The sequence below is a fragment of the Corvus kubaryi genome, unplaced genomic scaffold (assembly GCF_017639235.1).
Source record: "Corvus kubaryi isolate FWS band 111438036 unplaced genomic scaffold, C.kubaryi_AGA036_p1.0 37232, whole genome shotgun sequence".
NCBI lineage: Eukaryota > Metazoa > Chordata > Aves > Passeriformes > Corvidae > Corvus > Corvus kubaryi.
Window position 1 is genome coordinate 2431638 of NW_024581066.1, and position 20357 is coordinate 2451994.

At 53.9% G+C, this 20357-nt stretch overlaps 1 protein-coding gene across 6 annotated transcripts; it reads right to left on the reverse strand.

The window, feature by feature from the left end:
• Window positions 1-398: 398 nt before the first annotated feature.
• Window positions 399-20332, reverse strand: TMEM151B (transmembrane protein 151B). Of its 6 annotated transcripts, none has more exons than XR_006015194.1 (3): window positions 20199-20332; window positions 10968-12944; window positions 399-5604 (listed from the first exon to the last, which is right to left on the reverse strand). XR_006015194.1 is itself a non-coding variant. In XM_042022953.1 (3 exons), the coding sequence occupies exons 1-2, from the start codon at window positions 20289-20291 to the stop codon at window positions 11508-11510; spliced, it is 1530 nt and encodes a 509-aa protein (XP_041878887.1). In that variant the 5' UTR covers window positions 20292-20332; the 3' UTR covers window positions 399-10884; window positions 11496-11507. The 6 variants fall into 6 exon arrangements, 2 of the variants coding, with proteins under 2 accessions (XP_041878887.1, XP_041878886.1); XR_006015192.1 differs by having other exon boundaries at window positions 10787-12944; XR_006015193.1 differs by having other exon boundaries at window positions 10768-12944.
• Window positions 20333-20357: the final 25 nt, after the last annotated feature.

Sequence of the window (20357 nt, forward strand, 5' to 3'; positions counted from 1 at the left end):
GGTGAATTCCTTACAACCAGATGCTTACCTTACCTACTAGTGCTCTTCTGTGCAAACCTGTCCAAAACAATCTCTGTTCTGCATAACTTCAAGCTAGAGGGGTCCTTTCAGGACTGCTGGCCCACATAGCTCACAAGTTTGAAACAGTGCAGCTTCCTTGGGCTTGGAGCAAAACAGAGCAGCTTCCTTTTGCTCTACAGGCTGTGGTCACCTGAGGATGGGACAAGGCACATGCTTGACTGAGTCGGTCCTTTGACCACCCTGCTCAGGAGATATCAAGGAATTAAGCAAGTGGGTAGACTGCCATCCTCTCCTGCTCTCTGAGCAATGCAGGAGCTTCCCATGCCTCCCAGCCCGGCCCAACACCAGTGCTCACAGACCCACTGCTGGCAACCACCTCAGTGAATCATCTGAAACTTTTATTACACCGATTTGGTTTACAATCTTTGTACTTTGATATTTCCAACAAAAAAGGCAACATTGTGATATACTGTTTGTACATATATAGAGAGACAGACAGAGCTAGATCATATTGACAGAGTTGAAAAGTAAAAACTGTTTCCCAGTGTTCACAAAAGAATTTATTCACCACGTACCCGCTTCTGCCTTGCCCTGCCTGATGGATACAGACACCGACGGTGCCACCGGCCCCTGGCCAACAGGACCTTTACCTGCACTGTGTCACGCCCATATAGATCAGAAAGGATGGAGTGCGAGGCTGCCCTGACAGCAAGGGCCACACAAGGGGTGCTGACAGGGCTCAGCCCCAAGCCCTCACAGGTTTGTGTAGCTCCCTTCCCAACTATTGATGGATGCTCCAGGGGCTACGTCCAGAAGAATTCCTAACCAGCAGTAGCAGCTGTGAAACCTCCCTACCTGGGCATCTCCCACTACTTGTTTCCCATCCTCGAGACCGAGGTATTGAATATACTTAATTTATTTTTATTTGCATTTACAAAATATTTTCACTGGATGACACACCTCAATGAGATGAGAACTCATGTTCAGAAACAGCAGAAACGACCCAGATCAGCATCAGGCTGATGAAGCAACAGCTCCAGCAGCGAGGGTGGGGGTTTCATGGGGATGGCCTGGTCCTAGGCAAGCCTGCCTGTAGCTCCAAGGACAGGGCTGCAGCTGGTCAGCCAGTTGTGCAATGAAAGCTCATGCTTGGAGGGCAGCAATGAGATCCTGCAGCCATGCTAGCAGACACATGAGGAGGAATTGGCCACCAAAGCCAGTCAGGACAAGGGAAGGAAAGAAAACAGCTTGGGAAAACATGTCATCACCAGATAAACTGCTGACTTGCTTTCCAGGATATTCACTGCTCGTTTTCCTGCAAACAGCTGAGACTATTAACACCACTTAAGCACCCTTCAAACCCACTCCTGGGCTGCCACACACAGGAATGCCTGGACAGATAGCTGTTGCCTGGAGAACTCTTTGCCCTCTCTCCCATCAATCTCTTGGCCAAAAAGCAAAGTCCAAACCAAGCAGCCTGCACCACTTGCTCACACCCAAGAGCAACAGTCAACTATCTGCCAGTCTGCAAGGGTTGAAACCATTTCAAACGCCACGCACTCTGGCCAGACAGCAACAACAGATTGCTGGAGTGTGAACATTCCTGCTGTTGGTGCATCACTTGTCAGCTCCAGGTCCAGTTACCACAGGGTGGGCAACTGGTAACTCTGTGCTGAGTACAGGGCCAGAATGGATCCCTTAGCTCTCCCATGAGCTTTATCTCCAAGGGGCACTGGCAGGCTTTGAGGAGGGGGGGGTCATTTGTGGGCCTCCATCTAGAGGAGGTAATGAGCTTGGGTAGTGCCACCACTCACCAACGCAGCATGAGCAACACTCAGAAGAGGGACCCCAGTCAAGCTGGGAGCATCCCCCCACCCATGGGTCTGTGCCAGAGAGACCAGGAGAGACGGGGTGGCCGGAAGGTAAAGAGGGGGAATGACACGAGGGCTTGCACTTGGGCTGTGCCGGTGGGTGTCCCACTGGGCTGGAGCAGGGGCACCCGGCTGGCTCCCTCCCGCAGCAGATGGTGAGGCTGGCTTCTGCTGCTCTGAGCAGAGTGCACACGGCAGCAGGAGACAGTGGCCAGCTTCCCAAGCCTGGCGGTTTCTGCTCACAGAGACGCAGGCATCGATTCGCAAGGTGTCACACTGGCATATGTCACAAACAGGATGGCAGGTTGATTTCCAGCACCGACTGGGGGAGGAGGAGCAGGCTGCCACAACGATGAGCACAGGCTGTGCACAGAAATGGTTGCTGTGTTCAGCCTCCCTTTGCTCCCATGGAGCTGGATTTGTCCAGGCTGAGCTGTCCCTGCCTGTTTGGAACCTGCTGGTCCTCTGCACAGTCAGCCAAGGTGCTGGTGGATGGGGTTCCACAGCACAGGGGAAAATGGGGGTCCTGTGCACTGCCTCTGGGACAGCATAGTGGGGTGAGGAGGAAACAGCACGCCTCTGAAACACAGTGCCAACCACTCCTGGCCTGAAATACACCCAGACAAGTGACACAAGCTCTCCCGATCGCTGGGGACCCAGCGCTGTATTCATCAGCCCTACAGCACCCGTGCCTGGTGTGCAGCAGCTTCCCTCCAAACTCAATCACCAGCTAGCCCCATGTACCACCCTGCTGACAGGGCACTTTTGGCTAACCTAGATCCTTTCATTCTTCTTCAGTTGCAGTGAAGAGGGATGAAGCCTAAGCTCACGTGGCTGGGAAGACGGGAAGTGGCGCAGAGCCAAGCCCTGCATCGGCTTCCCTAGGTGGAGGGGACGGCTCAGAAATGAAGCGCTCCTCCTCCCTACAGGGTACGCCTGAAATAGCCAGGCTTGTCAGAGCCCTGTCTCTGGCTGTGATGGATTAGCCTCTCCAAGGCACAAGGCAATTTATTCATTAGTGACATTTACACCTTGTGGCTGCATTACCATCGTGGTTGGTGACACGTGCTCGAGCTGTCAGCGCTGGGCTTGGAGGCGACATTGCTGCTCCAACAGTGCAGCGAGACATGGCCTGGGCACTTCAGCTTAGGAATACCTCCTGCCCGTCTCCTCAGCCAGAGCCTGCACGGATTGCTTTGAAAGCCCACTCTGTTCCTGAGCTTCTCCATCAAATGCCCTGCTCCGTTTCCTCCCCACCCTCTCTCCTTGCAGCACCGTTGCTCCAGCACCACATCCTCCTGCCCCATTTTGCCTTCTGTCTCCTGTAAAAACCACTGCCTTTGCAAAGCCTTTTACAGCTGTTCTCAACCAGCCCTCTTCTTCCCGTGTCTTGCCAAGCATTCACATACTATTCTGCCCTCTATCAGCTGCCCTCGGCCCCAGCAGAGAAGCACAGAGCCCGTGTCTGGAGAGTTCTCCAGCAGACATGCTGCTTTCACCACGATGCTGTCCCCTGTCCTGCACTGCCACAATAGCTGACCTGTCTCTCCTCTCCTCCCTGGTCTGGAGACCAGGACCACCAAAACACCAAGACCTTCTGTTTTCTCACTTCAGACAAGTGCCGTGAAATTCTCTGGGAAAGCAAAAGTGATGCCAAAGTGAAGCCAGGATGTGCTGTGGTTGCTCTGCACCAAGCAAGTGGTGGGCATGCCAGGGCAGGGAGCACTGCTGGAAGGCTGTGAACAGGCAGGGTAGGGTGAGGTCTGGCCACCAGCATGCCTGTGGTCATCATGCATCTGCTGGCATTTCATGGCTGGCCCATGGCACCCAGCAGGGAGGGGACCAAAATGATGTGAATGCACAGCCTCAGAGGAGTTCAGGCAAGGGGAGTGCTTTGGCTAGCTCAGAGGAATGATACTTCGCACATCGGGTTTGGGGAGAGTGAGAAGAGCTGGAAAGCATTGTCCAGGGAGCAGATCCGGCAGCTCTCCAGTTTCAGGCAGCCAGCAATGGATCAGCTTGTTCTCAAACATAGCTTGCTCCATGCTTTTATCCCTGCTGCCTGCCACTCGCTGCAGCAAATGTGACACTTCACACCATCTCTTCACAGAAACCAGGTCGGGAGTTTCCTCTCATGAGGAACAAGCAATGCTCTGTCACCCTGAAAAAGCCCTTGCCCCAAGGCTGGGTGGGTGTCACCACACCAAAGCCACAAACATATCACCCCTCTGCAGGGCCACAGATCCCAGCTGTGCAGGAGCACGCAGAACCCCACCCTGCCACATGCGGGTGGATGGCCATGTCACACCTCCAGGGGCAGAGAAAGATCTTAAACTCCGGCCTCTGTTTCTGACCAACCTACCCCACTGCAAAGCCACAGGGCCACCATCCTGATCTGCCTTGAGCATTCCTTCTCTACCAGCACAGCACATTACTAACAGAGATGGATAACCCAGATAACCCACATTATCACCAAAAATCCTTTTTTTTTTCAAGCAAGGAAGAGCAATGTCTCGCAGCTGTTAAGGCCTTCTAGTTGCATTTCAGTTTGAAAAAGCTGTTGGCATTTCCAAAGTGAAATCCTGTTATTTTGGGGTCTAGTTGTCACCACTGTTTGCCCAGTCAGCTGAGCAGTGCTGCTCCATCAGACAGACTGCTACTCTCGCTCCCCTGTGCTCAGCCCCTGGGGACAGGCTCTTCCTGGGGGCAGGTGCAGCACAAACAGAGCCCACCAGCTTCTGCCAGGGCTGAGCAGGAGGTGATGCCTGCTTTCAGCTGATCCTCCCTCTGCATCTGCTTCTGGAAATGTGCATAGACTCAGGCTTGGGATTTCCCAAACTTTCACCCTGACTGGTCCATGGGCTGCCATCCAAAGTCTGAATTCATGTCACGGCAGCTGACGGTGCTGCTAATGGACGTTGGGACCATGGGACTGATACAAAGTACTACATCACCTCACCACATTCTAGCTAGGCTTTTTCTTTCACTAATGTGAGTAGCTAAGATCGCAGAAGCAGCTTGTGCTGATGGAGAGTGAAAGAACCTCATGTGTCTGTATGTGAAGTTATTTTGTTCTACAAAATCCACTAAATTATAATCACAGTAGGTGATCCATCCATTCACAGAGTTCGAAGGACTGGGGAGGGTTCAGGATGGGCACCAATTTCTCACAAGCTTCATTTCCCCCAAATGAAGTTTATAAAAACCAAACAAATGAACAAACAAAATGGCCCAACAAAAAGAGTCTTCCTGGGGAATGGGGGAGGAATAAAACCCACTTAGCTTTCCAGCAGCCACTGTGCTTATTCTCAGTGCTGGATGGCCATGCTGCACATTGTAATGGGCTCCTGAAAATCTGGCAGCTTCTGGAAGAGTTGCATAGGTGGATGATATACCTTTTAGTAGAGCCTGTTTACCAGCCGCAGGAAGAGGAGCTTGTTGAACTCCACAGGGAAACTGTCCCTCCCCCAAGACAGACATGAGGTAAGGAGGGAAGGAGGAAGGGCAAGCCACGAGGCCATGGGTCTTGCAGGTTCAGTTCTGTCCTTGGGACCTCTTTTCCCTCAGAGATGGAAAGGCTACGGTCCTGTGGGAGAAGGCTCCTCTCCCAGTGCTGTGGAGGTACTGTGGAGGTCAATTTGCTTGTTAGCTTGCTTTTGAGGGAGTTGATGAGATCACATCCATAGGCATAACGTTCCCCTTGGTGGAGCAGCTGTGATGGAGGCAGTAGAGCAGAACAATTCAACCCACTGCTTGTAGAAACTACAGATATTCAACATTCATTCGTGTTGGCTAAGTCCCAACACAAACTCTATGCATCAAAGCAACACTGTGACAGACCAATTTTTCTAGACTCAAGGATGGACCCCTCGGAGGAGCTGCTAAGCCAACCTCACATTAGTATAGTACCACTGGCTTCAGTAAAATTACACTAGCAATGAACATAGCCCATTAATTTCTACCTGAAGTGCGACTATGCCCTCTTTCCACTTTTTCCAGAATGCCCACAGGGAAAACAACCGTAGGCAGGCTCAGCCCCAAGTCCCCACTGGAGTCCCAGGTCCTATGAACCAGCCTTTGGTCCCATGCATACCTGGTCCAGTGGAGAGTGTAGGCCCAAGTGCATCACAGGAGGCAGCAGCACCAGACAGAGCTATCACTTAAACTGTGTCTCATTTCTGACATTACCTGGATCCAGATCACATTGCTGCAGACTTTATTCTAACCACTGAATATAAATGAAACATGATCAGAAGGACACATCCCAACTTGAGACTTACAACTCTTTGGCAACACAACATCTTGGTGGTGGTGTAGCATTTCAGACCCAGTCCCTGCAGCGACTGCAGCAGAGTAGGAGCACATTGCAGCAATCTGTATGCTGCTAAAGGCAGCACCCTGGTGACATTAGACAGCAGTACTGAAGCTGTGGTTGGAAAGGCTGGAAGGAGACCTTAAAAGGCATTATTCGTCCCACCTGCTAATCAGCAGGTGCTGTTTTACTGGCATTGGATGCTACATAACTTTCTTAAACTTCCACTTAATAAACCTTTACCTGCAGTTCTCTCTCCATGGGCATCCATCAGTTATTAAACATCTCTGCAGCCTCTTGAGTGAATGGACAACAAAGAGGGCAGAGACCAGCTGGATCCCTAATGTGCATTTTATAGGGAGTAGAAAGGAAGGGGGGTGCACTTGCTTGACAACAGATGAACAGCAGCTTCCTCAGCCCTAATACTGCGCATTTGCCTGGAAGGCCTGGCCTTGGCCATAGGCTCAGATCTCCTCTCCCCACCCTAACAAATGCCCCTACAGCTGCTCACCCTGACAGGCCTCTCTGAAACCTCCCTCCTTGGTGTGGAGTGAGACATGACACACAGTGGGCTCAAAGAAGTACCACTTGGCTGGTTGGTGTCATTGACAGGTTCTGCACAAGCAAAGGGCTAGGCACTATCTGGGAAGCTTCCACGGTGCTGAAAGATAGATAAATGGGTGGTGATGTGTCTTGATGATCACCTAATCCAGAGCTTCTCACACACTCCTCTCTCTCTTTCTCTCTCTCTCTTTTTCTCTAGTTCAGAAAAGCTGGAGAGCTTTTAAGTACCTGACAAGTATACCGACAGCAACTGGAAACACCAAATAGCCCACACTCATTGTCCAGCCTTGCAGCAGTAAGGACTCAGCCCTCTTCTGGGTTGCATTAGCACCGTGAAGGGCCACAAAGAGGAGCTGGTAGCATTCCTGCCTCCCTTTTGGTATGTGAGGAAAGCCTGCTGCTGAGTGCAGTGCTGAGCCTGACTCTCAGCCCATGGAAAGCTGCAATGTTTGAATGATGTCTGGAAAAAAACAAAGCCATCTGACTGCAGAGATCCTCCCAGTTATTGCCCCCATCATACTGACAAGCATCCAGCTTTGACCTTCCCAGAGGGTGATGTGTGCTGCCCTGCTTTCCTTGTGTAAGAGGCCAGCAGCTCTGTATACTCCGCTCACTTTGAGAGATCTTCTGCACCAGAAATGAGGACACAGCCACCCTGACAGACCAAGGCATTGCTTGCACCTTTGGTCCTCTCCCCTTGCCTGGGCCAGGCTCAGAGCAGGAGTGACATACTCACTACACAGTGAAAACTTCTGCATCACCACTCAAGCCAGGGTCTGGTGAGGGAGATCAAGACTCTGGGATTGGTGAAGAGAAGGCTACAGATAATAGGCTTGCTTGTGTCAGGAAGGCCATGAGAAAAAAGAACAGAGCAAATTAGACTCACCAGTCAAAGGAGGAGAAGTAATGGGATTAAGATACAGCAGGGAGAACTCAGGTTAGATATAAGGGAGAAGGCTATCCTGAGAGGAGCAGATTGGGCCATCGAATGACCTGCCAAAGGAATCATCACCACCAACACGGGTACAGCAGAGAGCAGACACAAGTCTCAGGAAGAGCAGACACCTGACCAGTGCTGGGTGGCGTGTATGTGCCAGGAGATGGGACCACTCCACCATGGAGAGGCTGTGCGCCAGAACAGGGACAGGCCATCTCTGGGTATCTGTGCTCATAGCCTGAGCCATAAGGAGAATTATAGCAGCTGCCCTTGGCCCAGGGCACTACGGTCTCTCACCAACCCTTAGGAGGAAACCCTCTTTGCCAGCAGTGTCCCATGCCAGGAGACAGAAGGGAGAGCCCAGTTTTCTGCTCTGAACTTTCCTGCCTGACTAGACATGCCAGGATGAACCCTAGTTTCAGTCTCTCCTCTTCAGCTCCACCACTTCTATGTCAAGCCACCAGGCAGCTCCTGTTCCTGTTGCCCAGCTCCCCTACCATGTCCAAGTGCACCATCCCCCTTTCCTGAGCCTGATGCAGGGCACAAATGTCTTCCCCCTTGAGAGAAGGGAATTGGATAGACCAGGGGGGCAGCTCTACCAGGTGCATTGGGGTAGCAGGGCCAAGAATATGAGGGAGGGGATCTCTGAGAAATCCTGGCATGCAGTGGGGAACACTGGCTAGAGAGGTCCCACTTCTCAGGGTACTGTGGGTCTGGAACAGCCACAGACAGCAGCATTGGGACTTCAGCTGGGACCACAGCTGGGACCTGGCTGCAGCTGGCACCATGTACATGGGGAAGGTGTTCAGCAACAGGAGGACTGTATGGATCCTTCAGGTCAGAACAGCAGCTGTGCCTCAAAGATCCACCTGGATAGACCACCTCCAGAATAAGATTTCATAGGTGAAAATGGGGCCAGAGGAACAAGGCAAGGCATTCCCATGGAAAGCCCCAGAAAGAGCCAAGGACACAGTGCCTGAAACTCTGCTGCAGGTGCTAAAAGCCGGGGGGGCACAGAGACCCTGCTAATCTGTCCCTATTGTGAAGACTGTCTGCCCCAGGGAACTAAAAGGCCTGCCAAAACTTAGATAAATCCATCTGTCCATGGCACCTTGGAGGCTGGAGATAGAAAGATGAGCCATTACAGCCTAATTTAAGCAATGTGCAGGAGACTTCAAAGAGAACACATCAGGAAGGACATGTGGGGATCTCATTCCTCACTAATGACCCGTTGCAGCTCCACTGTCTCAATTCACTGGGACATACAGGCACACGCCATTATCTCCCCAGAGTCACGAGAACACTGAGCATTGGCCTTGGCTTACATTAGGCCCTTGGAGAGAGAAGCATGAGTGCACAGCAAGCCAAATGTCATTACTAAGCATGGAAATCCCAGGCCTGCTTTCACCCAGTCTGAATCTGTGCCAAAAATAATGAGAACAAAACGCAGAGAGGGATGTGCCCACACCGGAGACCTTATGCTTCTCTGTCCTCCAAGGGACCCTCTTCTTTAAGCCAGCATCTAGCTCTGGTAGTGAAAGTACGGGCAGATGCTAAGACAGAATCATAAACACAGTGAGATTTTAAGGAACTTCAAACCACCGCTGTTTGTAGTTCAGCACCTGAGATCCAGGAGGACAAGGTGACTCGGAGGGCAAGAGACACTAACCAGGATACGCAGGGCATGAAGAGCAGAACAGACTGCTCTGGGGAAAAGACAAGTGGAGCCCTACAACGCCCACAGGTGCTGACCACTCCAGGCTTGCCAGCAAGACATGACTTTCAGAAGAGGACCAGTGTGGTACACGGGGTGCATTTGCAGCCTCCTCAAGACCTGGGAGGCAAAGCAGTACAGCAGCACGATGAGAGAGACAGACTCCTCATTAATAGCTGGCAGGAGGAAGACGGCTGGACAAAATACAGTGCCTCACTGTTTGCCCTTCTGCGACAGATGGGGAGGCAGACACCAAGCTCAAATGCCCAGGTGCCAATGGACTTGCCCTTGTCACCCAAGACCTGCTGCTCTTAGCTGTTGTTCGCCCCAGCTGATGAGGGAAGCGGGGTGAGGCTGAGGAGTAGTGCTGTCTGGAGAAATCGCTGCCCGATCTGGCATGCACTCCCACAAAGAGCTGACTGGAAAGGAGACAGCTTTTCTGAGAACAAGGACACGAGACCTGGGGATGTGTTGCTGAAGGAGGAAAAGCTGGGTGTCTGCATGCTGCAGACACTGATGCAGCTTCAGTGACACAAGGGCTCTTTGCCCAATGTCACTGAGATCCTTTCCATCAGGGTGGAAGGGACAGCACAAAGCTCAGACCAACCTGCCCTGACAAGAGCAAGGCAGAAGAATCCAGTAGCTAATGAGCTACACAGAAGTCACCTCACTTCTCACAGCCTGACACCTCCCTGCAAAAACCTCTGTCATGCAAAATGTTGAGTTTTAATCAGGTTCTCCTCTAATGTATCCCTGGCCTCTGTTCTACAGAGCAGCCCTCTTGGCAGATGCCTCCTGCACAGGTTCTGCACCAATAGTGGGGTCCCACAGAAAGGGAATCCTTGTGCTGCTCCTCCTTTCCCAAGCCCAGGTTCCCAATGCTCCAGCATGCTTTTGCATTTGTCCCTCCTATCCCCTCAGAACTCTCTGCCAAAATGAGGCTTCCAGGAGCCTACAGCTCAGAGACCCCAGCCACAGGCCCAGCTGGATCTCATGCAAAATTCACTCCTGCAGACATGCACCAACCTGCTGCTCCATTATCAATAGGTGAACTGCAGCTGAACCTACCAGAGACTTCCTTGATGCTTGGCTGAACCAATTAGCACTCACTTCAAAGCCAGGAAGGGTCCCCAGCCACTTGATGTGCCACCTGATACCACGATGTCTGTCCCAGTGCCATCCTCTTCCCCTTCCCCAGCTCACCAGGGGCCTCCCATTTTCTCTTTCCAGCTGAGCCCTTCTCCAGCAAACACACCAGCAGCACTGCAGATCTTTGCTCTTTGCTCCATCTGGATTTGCACATTCATCCCTTCCCCGGTGCTGCATGCCCAAACAGAAAACCCTTTACCAAGTGGATGCTGACTCACAGCTGGCACGCCGAAGCTTCCTAAGGAGCTGAGCCTGGGATCCTCTGGAGGCAATGCCATTCCCAGCAGTGAGAACAAAGTAACAGTCGGAGCATGGTCTAAAAAAAAAGTGGGGAGGGTGGGGAATGGTCAGGGGGGAAGGGGAAGAGCTGGATTTGTGGCTTTCAGCCTTTGCTCTAACCTGCCGCTCAGCTCCATGCGCCTGGGTACCCCTGACCTTCCGTCACAGGCAGCGACACCCTGCTCCCAGGGACCCGTTCTCCTCCCCTCTGTGAGGGGTCTTGCTCCAGTGTGGGAAGCAGGGTGGGCAGAGGTGCAGCGAGGTGCTTTTTGGTGGCTGCTGGTTCCTTGGAGCACGAGCCAGCCTGGAGCCAGGGCTGGGAGCCAAAGCCAACCCCCTCCCTGCATCGGGCCTGTCATTTTATTCCCCCCTTTGGGTCTTGATACCATGAATTACGGTTCTGCGGTCGGTTTGGTTGAAATTTTTTTTTTTTTTTTGCATGTGGTCTAGAGTTCTGTGCCGTGTCAGGGGAAGCATCAGCATCCAGCCCTCTGGGAGGTCAGAGCCACAGCGGGAGAAGCTTTTGCTGGCTGCTGGAGCAGGATGCCATGTCCACTCCATCCTGATGTCCTCCTAGGCTACCCCCCTGTGCTCTGCTCCCCAAATCCTGCACTGGCTCAGGCCAGGCAATGGACAATGAGATCTCACCGCCTTCTGCTTTCACAGTGAGGTCTCCACGCAGGACCCATTGCGATGGAGGTGACGGTGGTCGTGGTTCAGGCAGCCTTCGTTGCGGTGTACAATGAGGACGGGGAAGTAGAGGGCATCCTGATAAGGAGGGGGGTCTTCCTCCTCCACAGTCACCTGGCTGGAGAGGCGTGTCTGCTCGGTGGGGCAGCTCTGCTCGTTCAGGCTGCCACTCCGGCTCTGCCACAGGCAGCTGCGGCGCGAGCCGTACAGGCGGCCCAGGGAGAAGCGGCTGCTGCTGAAGGGAATCCTGGGACTGCCATTGCAGATGCTCAGAGCACTGCGGGAGAAGATGGAGGAGCTGCTTATAGTCCTGTGGCACCGCTCGCAGTTCTGCCGGTAGCCCCCGTAGCGGCAAGCAGAGTAGCTGGTGCAGCTGGAGAGCCCCACCAAGTCCATCAGGACTGCTTCCGAGTAGCTGGGCACCAGCTGCTGGTTGGATCGTATGTGCCACTCCAGCTCGGTGCTGTCCACCGTGTTGACACGGGGCATCCTCCGGCAGAAGGAGCGCTCCTCGGCCGGCGTCACTGCCACATAGTCGAACCCAAAGAGTTTTTCCACGTGGTAATGGACATAGGAAGTGCGGTACTCATTTAGCACCCGCAGGGGCCAGGATAGGGTCAGCAGAGCTGCCACCCAGAAGACGTAGTGAGATACGTACCAAGGCAGGTTGTCTGGGTCGGAAAAGGCCACCATGTATTCCTTGAAGTCCACATTTTTGAGGTGCATCCCCTCCCTGGCCTCCATGTAGTCATCTAGGCCCTCGTTTTCCGTGAAGAAGCGGGCCCGCTGGGTCAGATAGGAGTTCTCGGACTCCACATTGGCAAAACTGAAACACTTGGTGAAGCGGAGCCGTGTGGCTGGGTAGCTCTCCAGGTCAATGAGGTCCTTGGAGATGTCCTTAACTCCACAGTTGGAATAATCAAACTCAGCCTCTGCCACGTGGGTGTTGACTCGCTCGTGGTACACTTGGGTGGTGGTGTAGGCGTCCCCGTTGCGGTAGCGGGTAACCTGCCGAGTTCTGCGCACGTAGTGGTAGCTGATGGCCTTCCACCAGATGCAGGGGGTTGCCTGCTGCATCCGCTGCACACGCTCGTGCACACTCTCCACGTCTACCTTGTACTGCAGCTCGTTGCGTGTGTAGCAGTGCCAGCACTCCACCAGGTACACCACATAGAGCATCACCAGGAAAGCCAAGGGGATGTAGACGTAGCCGTTGGAACAGGGGCTGTCGTGGTACATCATGGACTTGCCCTTGTAAGCACTGTCAAAGGTCAGCCGGGTCACCTTGGTGACATGGCACCAGGTCATGGCTCCCATGCAGCCATACATGAGGAGGGACAGCAGCAGGCATTTCCAGTGGGACTCTCGGCACAGGGACTTGCTGAGAGACTGCTTCACCGGCCGCTGCTGCTCCGGGGGACCAGGGAGAAGGAGAAAGAAAACAAGAGAGGAGTCAGTAGGCTGCAGCGGCAGGGGAAGGGGAGCAGGCAGCAGGGTGCTGAGGTAGCACCTATAGCTCTGCGAACAAACAGCAGATGCCGTGGGGCTCCCGGCCTCGGCGGGCAGGGCAGAGGCCCAGATCTCTCACAGGATGACAGTCATGCAGTGCAGGCAACTGTCACCCCCACTTCCCTTTGTGGTGTTCTGCCCCTCCCTGGGAGACAGAAGGAGCCCAGATGGACATGGGGGAGAGTGGCAGAGGACAGCTCTGTCAGCCACACCCTGGGCATCCCCCTTCTTCAACAGGGAGTAACCCCTACCATCGCCACTTCCCAGGGAGAGGTCATGGAGCACAAGAAAAGAGCCTGGGTGATCTCCTCCACATTCCTCAGCTTTTGCACCCACCCCACCAGCACAGGGTGACGGGGGTCCCCTCTTCTACTGCCTCTGCCCTGTGCATTGAGAATGTCTCCTTTTGCTTCACAGCTGGTTGTGAGTCGTCCCCTCCATCCCTCCCCATGCATCCCAAGCAGCAACTGCAGGTGTGAGCCCCCATTTCCGTTCTCCTCAGGGGCAATGTCAGAGGCTCCAGCTCTAACTGATGTCATCCCACCTAAACCCCTCACCACAGCTCATCCCACTGCACAAGTGTCTCCCCTGCTTCCCAGTAATGACCAACAGCAACATTCCAATTTCTCCCACCGGGGCAGCACAAGCTGCCTGGGGTGCTTGTAAGATGGAGAAACAGACCTTCTGCAGCTGGGAACGTCTGTGTTTGGTAATGACAATTCCCACTACAACACTTGGCAGCCTAAGGAGCTCTGAAGTGCTTCTCAAGTGCTTCATAAACCACACCAATGAGAAAGTACTTTTCCATGATTGAAATGCAGTCACCTCTGGTAGGAGAGAAAGCAAATATGGAGTAACATCCTAAAAAGTGTCCAGGCTGGAAGAGAGGAGCATCATACCAATCTGCAGCAGCAAGGAGGGCAAGAGGCCACTCACAGCTGCTGGCAAATATCCCTGCTTGCACTGGGATTCAGCTGTGACAGCCCACACTTCTGAAAAAACTGCTCTCAGGTCTTTCATGGTGAAGAAAAAGCAAAACTTCAGCAACAGGACTTTTTAAAGGGATTGCACTGGTGCCTTTACCATAGGAACAGTGCAGAGTTTCACACAAATCCATGAAAAAACTTGGTTAAGGAAACCTCTGTCTCTCTGCAACACTCTGAGTCTCAAGTATTGACCCAGCTTTGTCTGTGAGACGTAACATCTCACCCAAAGAAAGAAGAAGCAAAGAAACTATTTGCTTTCTTACACAAAAGATTTCATCCAGCAATCTCCAAAGGTGCAACCTGAGAGAGGGGGTCAAGAACCCCAGCCTTGCACAGATGCCACAAAACTCACTCAGAGGCTTTGAGCTTTGCTCTCCCTCTGCACCTGCAGGCAGCAGCAGCTCCTGAGATCACCTCCACCGTGGCAGGGGCCAACACCAGCTGTAATGACACCACTCAAGGTGCTGCAGTCCAAGCCTGGCTCCATTATTCTCCACTCCTGAGCACGCTGGGCTGGAGAGGTCTCTCATCCAGGAATCCCAAACAACTGAATGGGCTCACACTGTTAGAAAGTGGGAGGGGCACTTTCACTCTGGCATGAAAAGGAAAATTAAAGCAAGAACCAGAGATCACAAGGCCACCAGCAGGTCTAGGGACAGATCTGGGCCTCTTCTTTCCTTTAAGAAATGCATCTTGCTCTCCTGAAGAGCCCCTCATTCCTGGCTTGGTGCTCTAGAGCCCCACAGGCCAATCTTTCCTCCCTGTCCTTGTCAAAGCCTGCCAGTGGGACTTCTATCACTGCACTCAGCAGGGCTGGATCCAGCCCAAATCTCTAGCAGAGGTTTCTCTCCTAGAAGCATGGAGCTCCCCTGCCTGCCCAACCCAACAGCCAGCCTGTGATGAGAAAAGCAGGTGGCACATCCAGAGAAACCACTGTTGGCAAGGGGAACGGTGGTACATCCCACTGGCAGTCCCGAGCATCAGCTGAGCTCCCCTCTTTGAAGCCACCAGCTGAGAGCAAGAGCTGGAGACAGACAGAGCCCAGGGCTGGCACACGGGGTCGTGCTGGTCTGCAGGCAACTCAGAGAGGTGCAGGGTGGCTCTGCTGGCAGTGCTGGAATGAACACACGTGCAGCCCAGTCTTCCCAGTGCAACTGACCACTGCAGCAGCCTCACAGTCATGGGGCAAGAAGGGAACCCCAGCTAAGAGAAAAAGGAGTGAGGAGAAAAAGAGGGGGCCTTTCAGGAGACAGAGCCAGCCAGCTGAGCTGTGCTCTCCCTCCTGAGGTCAATGCTGCAGTTACAGGAGCGAGCTCAGATCCCTCTGTCTTTGCTTGGTTGCAGCACAGCTCTCCCATGCTGGAATACTGTACCACTACCCAGGCAGCTAAAGGTTTCCTCTCTCACTGCTGCCTTCTGCGTTGCAGGCTTTCCCTGGCAGCAGCAGCTCTGACTGTGAGGATCTAAAGGAGCTGCTCAGCCAAAGGAGGAGCGTGGGGAGGGTCTGAACAGGGGCCTTGGAGTGGTACACACCAAACCCAGGGTGTCTGTAGGGTGTAAATGCTGAGAAACAGCATCTTGTTCAGGAGGCAGCTCTGCAAACGGAGCACAAGGAATAAAGCAAAGCATCCAGCTCATTCATTTTCCAGCTGAGGAAGGGGCACCGGAATGACAAGTCTTTGGACACGTCTGTCTCAGAAAAGCAAATTCCACCTCACAGTCGCTCCCCAGCCCTTCACATTCCGCACTGCCTGTGTTGCGGGAGAAGGGCGATGCTGGCTGTCACCCTGCAGAGATGTAGGCAAGCCCCATTGCGGTTACCCACCCAGGGCAGGGAGCACGATGCAGCCCAGGCTTGGTTCCAGGAACTGTGTTAGCAGGGCTCTAGTCCACGCATTACTCTCCTCCTAGGACTACGCAGTACTTAGATACTGCGGTGCTTTTACGGGGTCACACTAACCCCTGCTGTAAACTGTTTACAACCCGGTTTTGTCCTAGGCTTTTGAGGTGAAACACATACACCTCAGCGACACTGGTGGGGTTTCCAAAAGCTGATCAAGTGCCAATGACGGGATATAACCACAGCAGAGACGGAGGAGGAGCCAGATGCAGAGTCTAATCCCAATAGGAACTGCAGCATCCCTGCTCCTCTCCCAGGCTGCATAGGGCTCACAGGAGCAAACAACCAGCTCCACAGATTTCCCCACAGAAGCAGCTGAATAAGGTTGTCTCCTTGAGCTCTTAACCAGCCTCGGATAAGTCCAGCATAGCAAACAAGCAGATGAAAAAGCTGGGGAAAGAGAAATCTGTCTCAGAACAGTGTCACTAGGAGGAGAGCAGGCACTGATATAAATGCCATCGTCATTTGCCATTGCTGCAGTCTGATGGAATGAGGCAAAAGACTTGTCCTACTTCACCGCAAACAGGGTTTCCCTCCATCACCGGAGCCTCCCTCACTGCTCAGGCTCCAGCAGTGGAGAGTGGTAAGCAAATCTGCTACTGCAGGTGCACTGAAACATCCCTGCAGTGCTAGGGGGTAAAGCTGGCCATAGCTTGGCTGAACCTGTCGTGGGATCTCAATCGGCTCCCTTCTCTGTGCTTCAGTTCACCACACAGAACGCACGGGGCAACCCTTAGCAGGCGCTAACTGTGACACATCTCGGGAAAGGCAAGTAGGCTGCTGCTAGGGCCTCCCCTCCCTCCTGCCTGGCACTGGCCTCTGACATTGCCCCTGAGGAGAATGGAGATGGAGGCTCACACCTGCAGTTGCTGCTTGGGATGCATGGGGAGGGATGGAGGGGATGGAGGGGACGACTCACAACCAGCTGTGAAGCAAAAGGAGACACTCTCAACGCACAGGGCAGAGGCGGTAGAAGAGGGGACCCCCATGACTGCTTGTGCTAAACTCCTTTGAGATATGGGGGATCCTCTTCTTAAAAAACAGCCTCAAGGGGACCAACATGCCCAGCACACCAGTGGTCAAGCTCATGGGTCAAAATCCCTTAATCACCCCTGCAACCTTGATCCTGCAACTTTGAATACTGAAACCCTTCAAGTTCTTCAAGCTCCTCTCTGTATCATCAGCCTGGCCCAGGTCCCATCCACTGTCCCCTTTTTTAACATGTGTTTCCATGCTATCACCTCCCATGCCTCTCACCCGCCTCTTCCTGCAGAGACCTCCATGAAATCTCCGATTCATCCCCAGAATGCTAATCCTTCATTTCCCGAGATGGCCTAGGGTTCAGAGGGTTAGGTGTCCTAGAGACAGCCCCTCTAGAGGGCTGAAAAAACAACCAAAAAAAGCCCCAGAGCAGCAGCCCAAAGGCCCAGGTAGCTCCCGAGTGCCAGGTGGTGGCAGCAGCTTGCAGGGGACTCCAGAGGGACTCCTGAGCATCAGTTTCCATGGCTCTTCCCTAGGATTCACTTACATCATACAAGAAATGAGTAAGCCCTGATCCCTTTGACCTCAAATCCCCAGAATAAGGGAGGTAGGGAGGATCCAGTCATTTCTAGGAATTACCACTGTCTTCCAAGGCTCTGGACAAACACTGGCAACTCCTGGCCAGGATGGTCCCAGCAAATACCCACATCACATACCCCATGCCTACAACCCCGGTTCAGGAACTACCTGCCTAGAAGAAAGAAGTGGCTCAGTCCCAGGCTGGCAGTGTTGCCAACTGCAGAGGACAGAGGAAGGCTGAGCATCTACAAGCCAGGGAATCCTGCCAGCAGTCAGCTCCTGCAGTGGTACCAAGGTCTCCATTTTACACAGCAACTTGGAGGAGGACTGCTTCCTTCTATCAGATCCCACCTGAGCAGCAGGACAAGGACATATTTTTGCTTGTTCCCAGGCTGAAGACCTTGTCCCTTGACATTTCCTACCCTCCAAGTACGAATTGATGAGTAAAATTCAGTTCACCACCACTAAATGTAGGTGTAGGCATGTGATGCCAAGAGGGAACAAGGGCTCAGTCAGCTCTGGCTAGTAGCTCTTGCTACTCGCCTTGCTGGGACAAGCTGAGGAGCACCTGAAGCCCTGCCTGGCTTCCTGGCTCCTAGACACAGCAACCTGAGATATCAAGATGAGGCACCTTCAAACAGGACAGAGCACATTTCCCATTTTCCAGACATCTCTTCTGGCTTCCCACTCACCCTGGCCAATGGACCCTGACATGTGGGATTCAGCCACACTGCAGGGACATTCAGCAGTGCTGGCACCAGCAGTTGGTTCTGATGGAAATGAGGACATTGCACAGCCTGTATGGCATTACATAGGAACTAGAGGGGAGGAGGAACATTCTCCCCTCCTGATAGTTCTGAAGACAAGAGGATTGCACTAGTCAGTCCATGAATCCGAGCTCGCCACTAAAATCTCTCCTCATTGCATCAGATGAGATGCCAGCAAGCATGGCACTGTCAGGAGAGGCTGCAGCTTCCCTCTCCTCCGTCAGCTGCTACATGCAAGTCTGCAATAGCTTCTGGCCACAGGAAGGATGCCCTTAGCCTCAACAGAGCAGGTCATGGACTACAGCCTTTCTGCCTGCTCCCATGGAGTATTACACTGACACCATAGTGGGCAGCCACCACGGACCAACCGAAGCCTGGACAATCTCATAATCCCTGCAAGCCATGGGGCACTGTAGGTGAGGGAAACTCATCTGTGTGCTATCCCTGCTACACTTCTTTCACCCAAACTGGCTCTTGCTCTGGCACCCTGAAAAGTCTGTGCTGTCTTCAAAGTAGCACCAGCACTGCCAGAGCAGCAGCAGTAAGAGACCCCATCACAGCATGGCACAAGCATATCCTTGTGCTAAAAAAGCACCTCACAGTTTAGCTACCCTCATCAGGATCTGTTTGAAGAGCTGGGCTCAGGTCATCAGCAGTTGTTGAAAGGAAGCAGGAAGAGAGGAACAGACACAGAGCAGAGTATACAGTATTTGTACAGCTTCACAGTCCTTGAACTTCAGCATTCCTCTCATGCAATTATTTATATCTAAATATAAATCTGTATATATAGAATAACTGTGCATGGGTATGCATGTTCTGCCCAAGCCAAGGAGGCAGAGAATACCAGGATTATGCAGCACTCACAAACTGCAGCTCCTCAACAGCAGAAGGGGAAGTGATGCACCAGCTTCTGAGTACCCCCCAAGCTGCCCTTTGAGCTGTGGTCTCACCAGACAGGACAGCCCACCACACCAGGAGAACGCTGCCCTTCCTACACTGCCTAGCTGCTCTCCATGGGTCAGCAGCCCCATGGCATAAGGTGAGTCTCACTAGTCAGTGCAGTTGCTCTCTTCTTGGGAAGCCCAAGCTGTAAGCAGGAGCTGTAGAGGCAGACAAAAGGGCTGGCACACCTGCCTCCCGGTGCTGCTCCTGAGGCACAGGACACCCCACTCGTGATCCTGTATGGCATCTACTGCCTAGACTCCAGAAAAGTCATCTGGTGAGGGAGACTGCAGCACACCTGGAGGCCAGGCTGCGCTGTACCTGGCCTGCCCCAACCTGCACCTTCCAGTTTCCCTAGATAACCTCCAGCTGGGAGCAGCCACCAGCAACAGCCCTTGACTTTGCCATGTCCCCAAGCCCTCTACCCTGCTGCCCACCGAGTCTTCCCTCACAGTGCCCCAGGCAGCTGTGCCACATCCCGGATGCCCCCAGAAGCCAGCACACAGCAAGGAGCGGGTCTCCACGTCCACTTCTCCCAGGCATAACAGGCTCTGCCCGTGGCAGTAAGCCCAAACGGTGCCCCGCGCTTCCCGTTTGTGATTTTCTCCCTTCCTCCTCCATCCCGGCCACTCCGGCCCCGGCCCCCGCTCCGGACGGCGCTGGCTGCTGCTTCCCTTCCAGCCCCGGAGGCTCCGCGGCGATGCCCAGGTGACGGGCGAGCGATAGAGAAGCGCCGGGGCAGCCCATCGGCTGCGGAGACCGACGGGAGGGTATCCTCGCCCCCCAAAGCTCCCCCCCGCCCCGCCCCGCCGGCCCGCACCGCATCCCCGGGGCCGGAGGGGGGCGAGAGGGGCTCTCAGCGAGCGGGTCCGTACCTGTGCGGGCAAAGCCCGGCCCGGCCCGCGGCGGGGCGGTCAATGAACGCGCCATGCAAAGCGGGCGGGGAGGGAGGGTGGTAGGGGGCAGCCCCGGGCGGGGGTGCGGCCGCTCTCCTCACCTCCTCTCGGGCCCCCTCCGCCTCCTCCTCCGGAGGCACCGGCGTGCTGCTGCCTCCCTCGCTGGCGGCGGCCGCCGAGGCCGGGGGGGACATGGCGGCGGGGGCGCCCCGCTGGCGGTGCCTGCGGGCCGGACCCCCGCCCGGGGCTGCCCCCGACCA

What these genes read in the sequence shown, in the direction of transcription:
- TMEM151B (XM_042022953.1), bottom strand. Translation starts at nt 20,291, where the DNA reads ATGTCCCCCCCGGCCTCGGCGGCCGCCGCCAGCGAGGGAGGCAGCAGC. An exon ending in CGGAGGGGGCCCGAGAGGAG is followed by an intron (nt 12,945 to 20,198) that starts GTGAGGAGAGCG and finishes CCCCCGGAGCAG; the next exon opens with CAGCGGCCGGTGAAGCAGTC.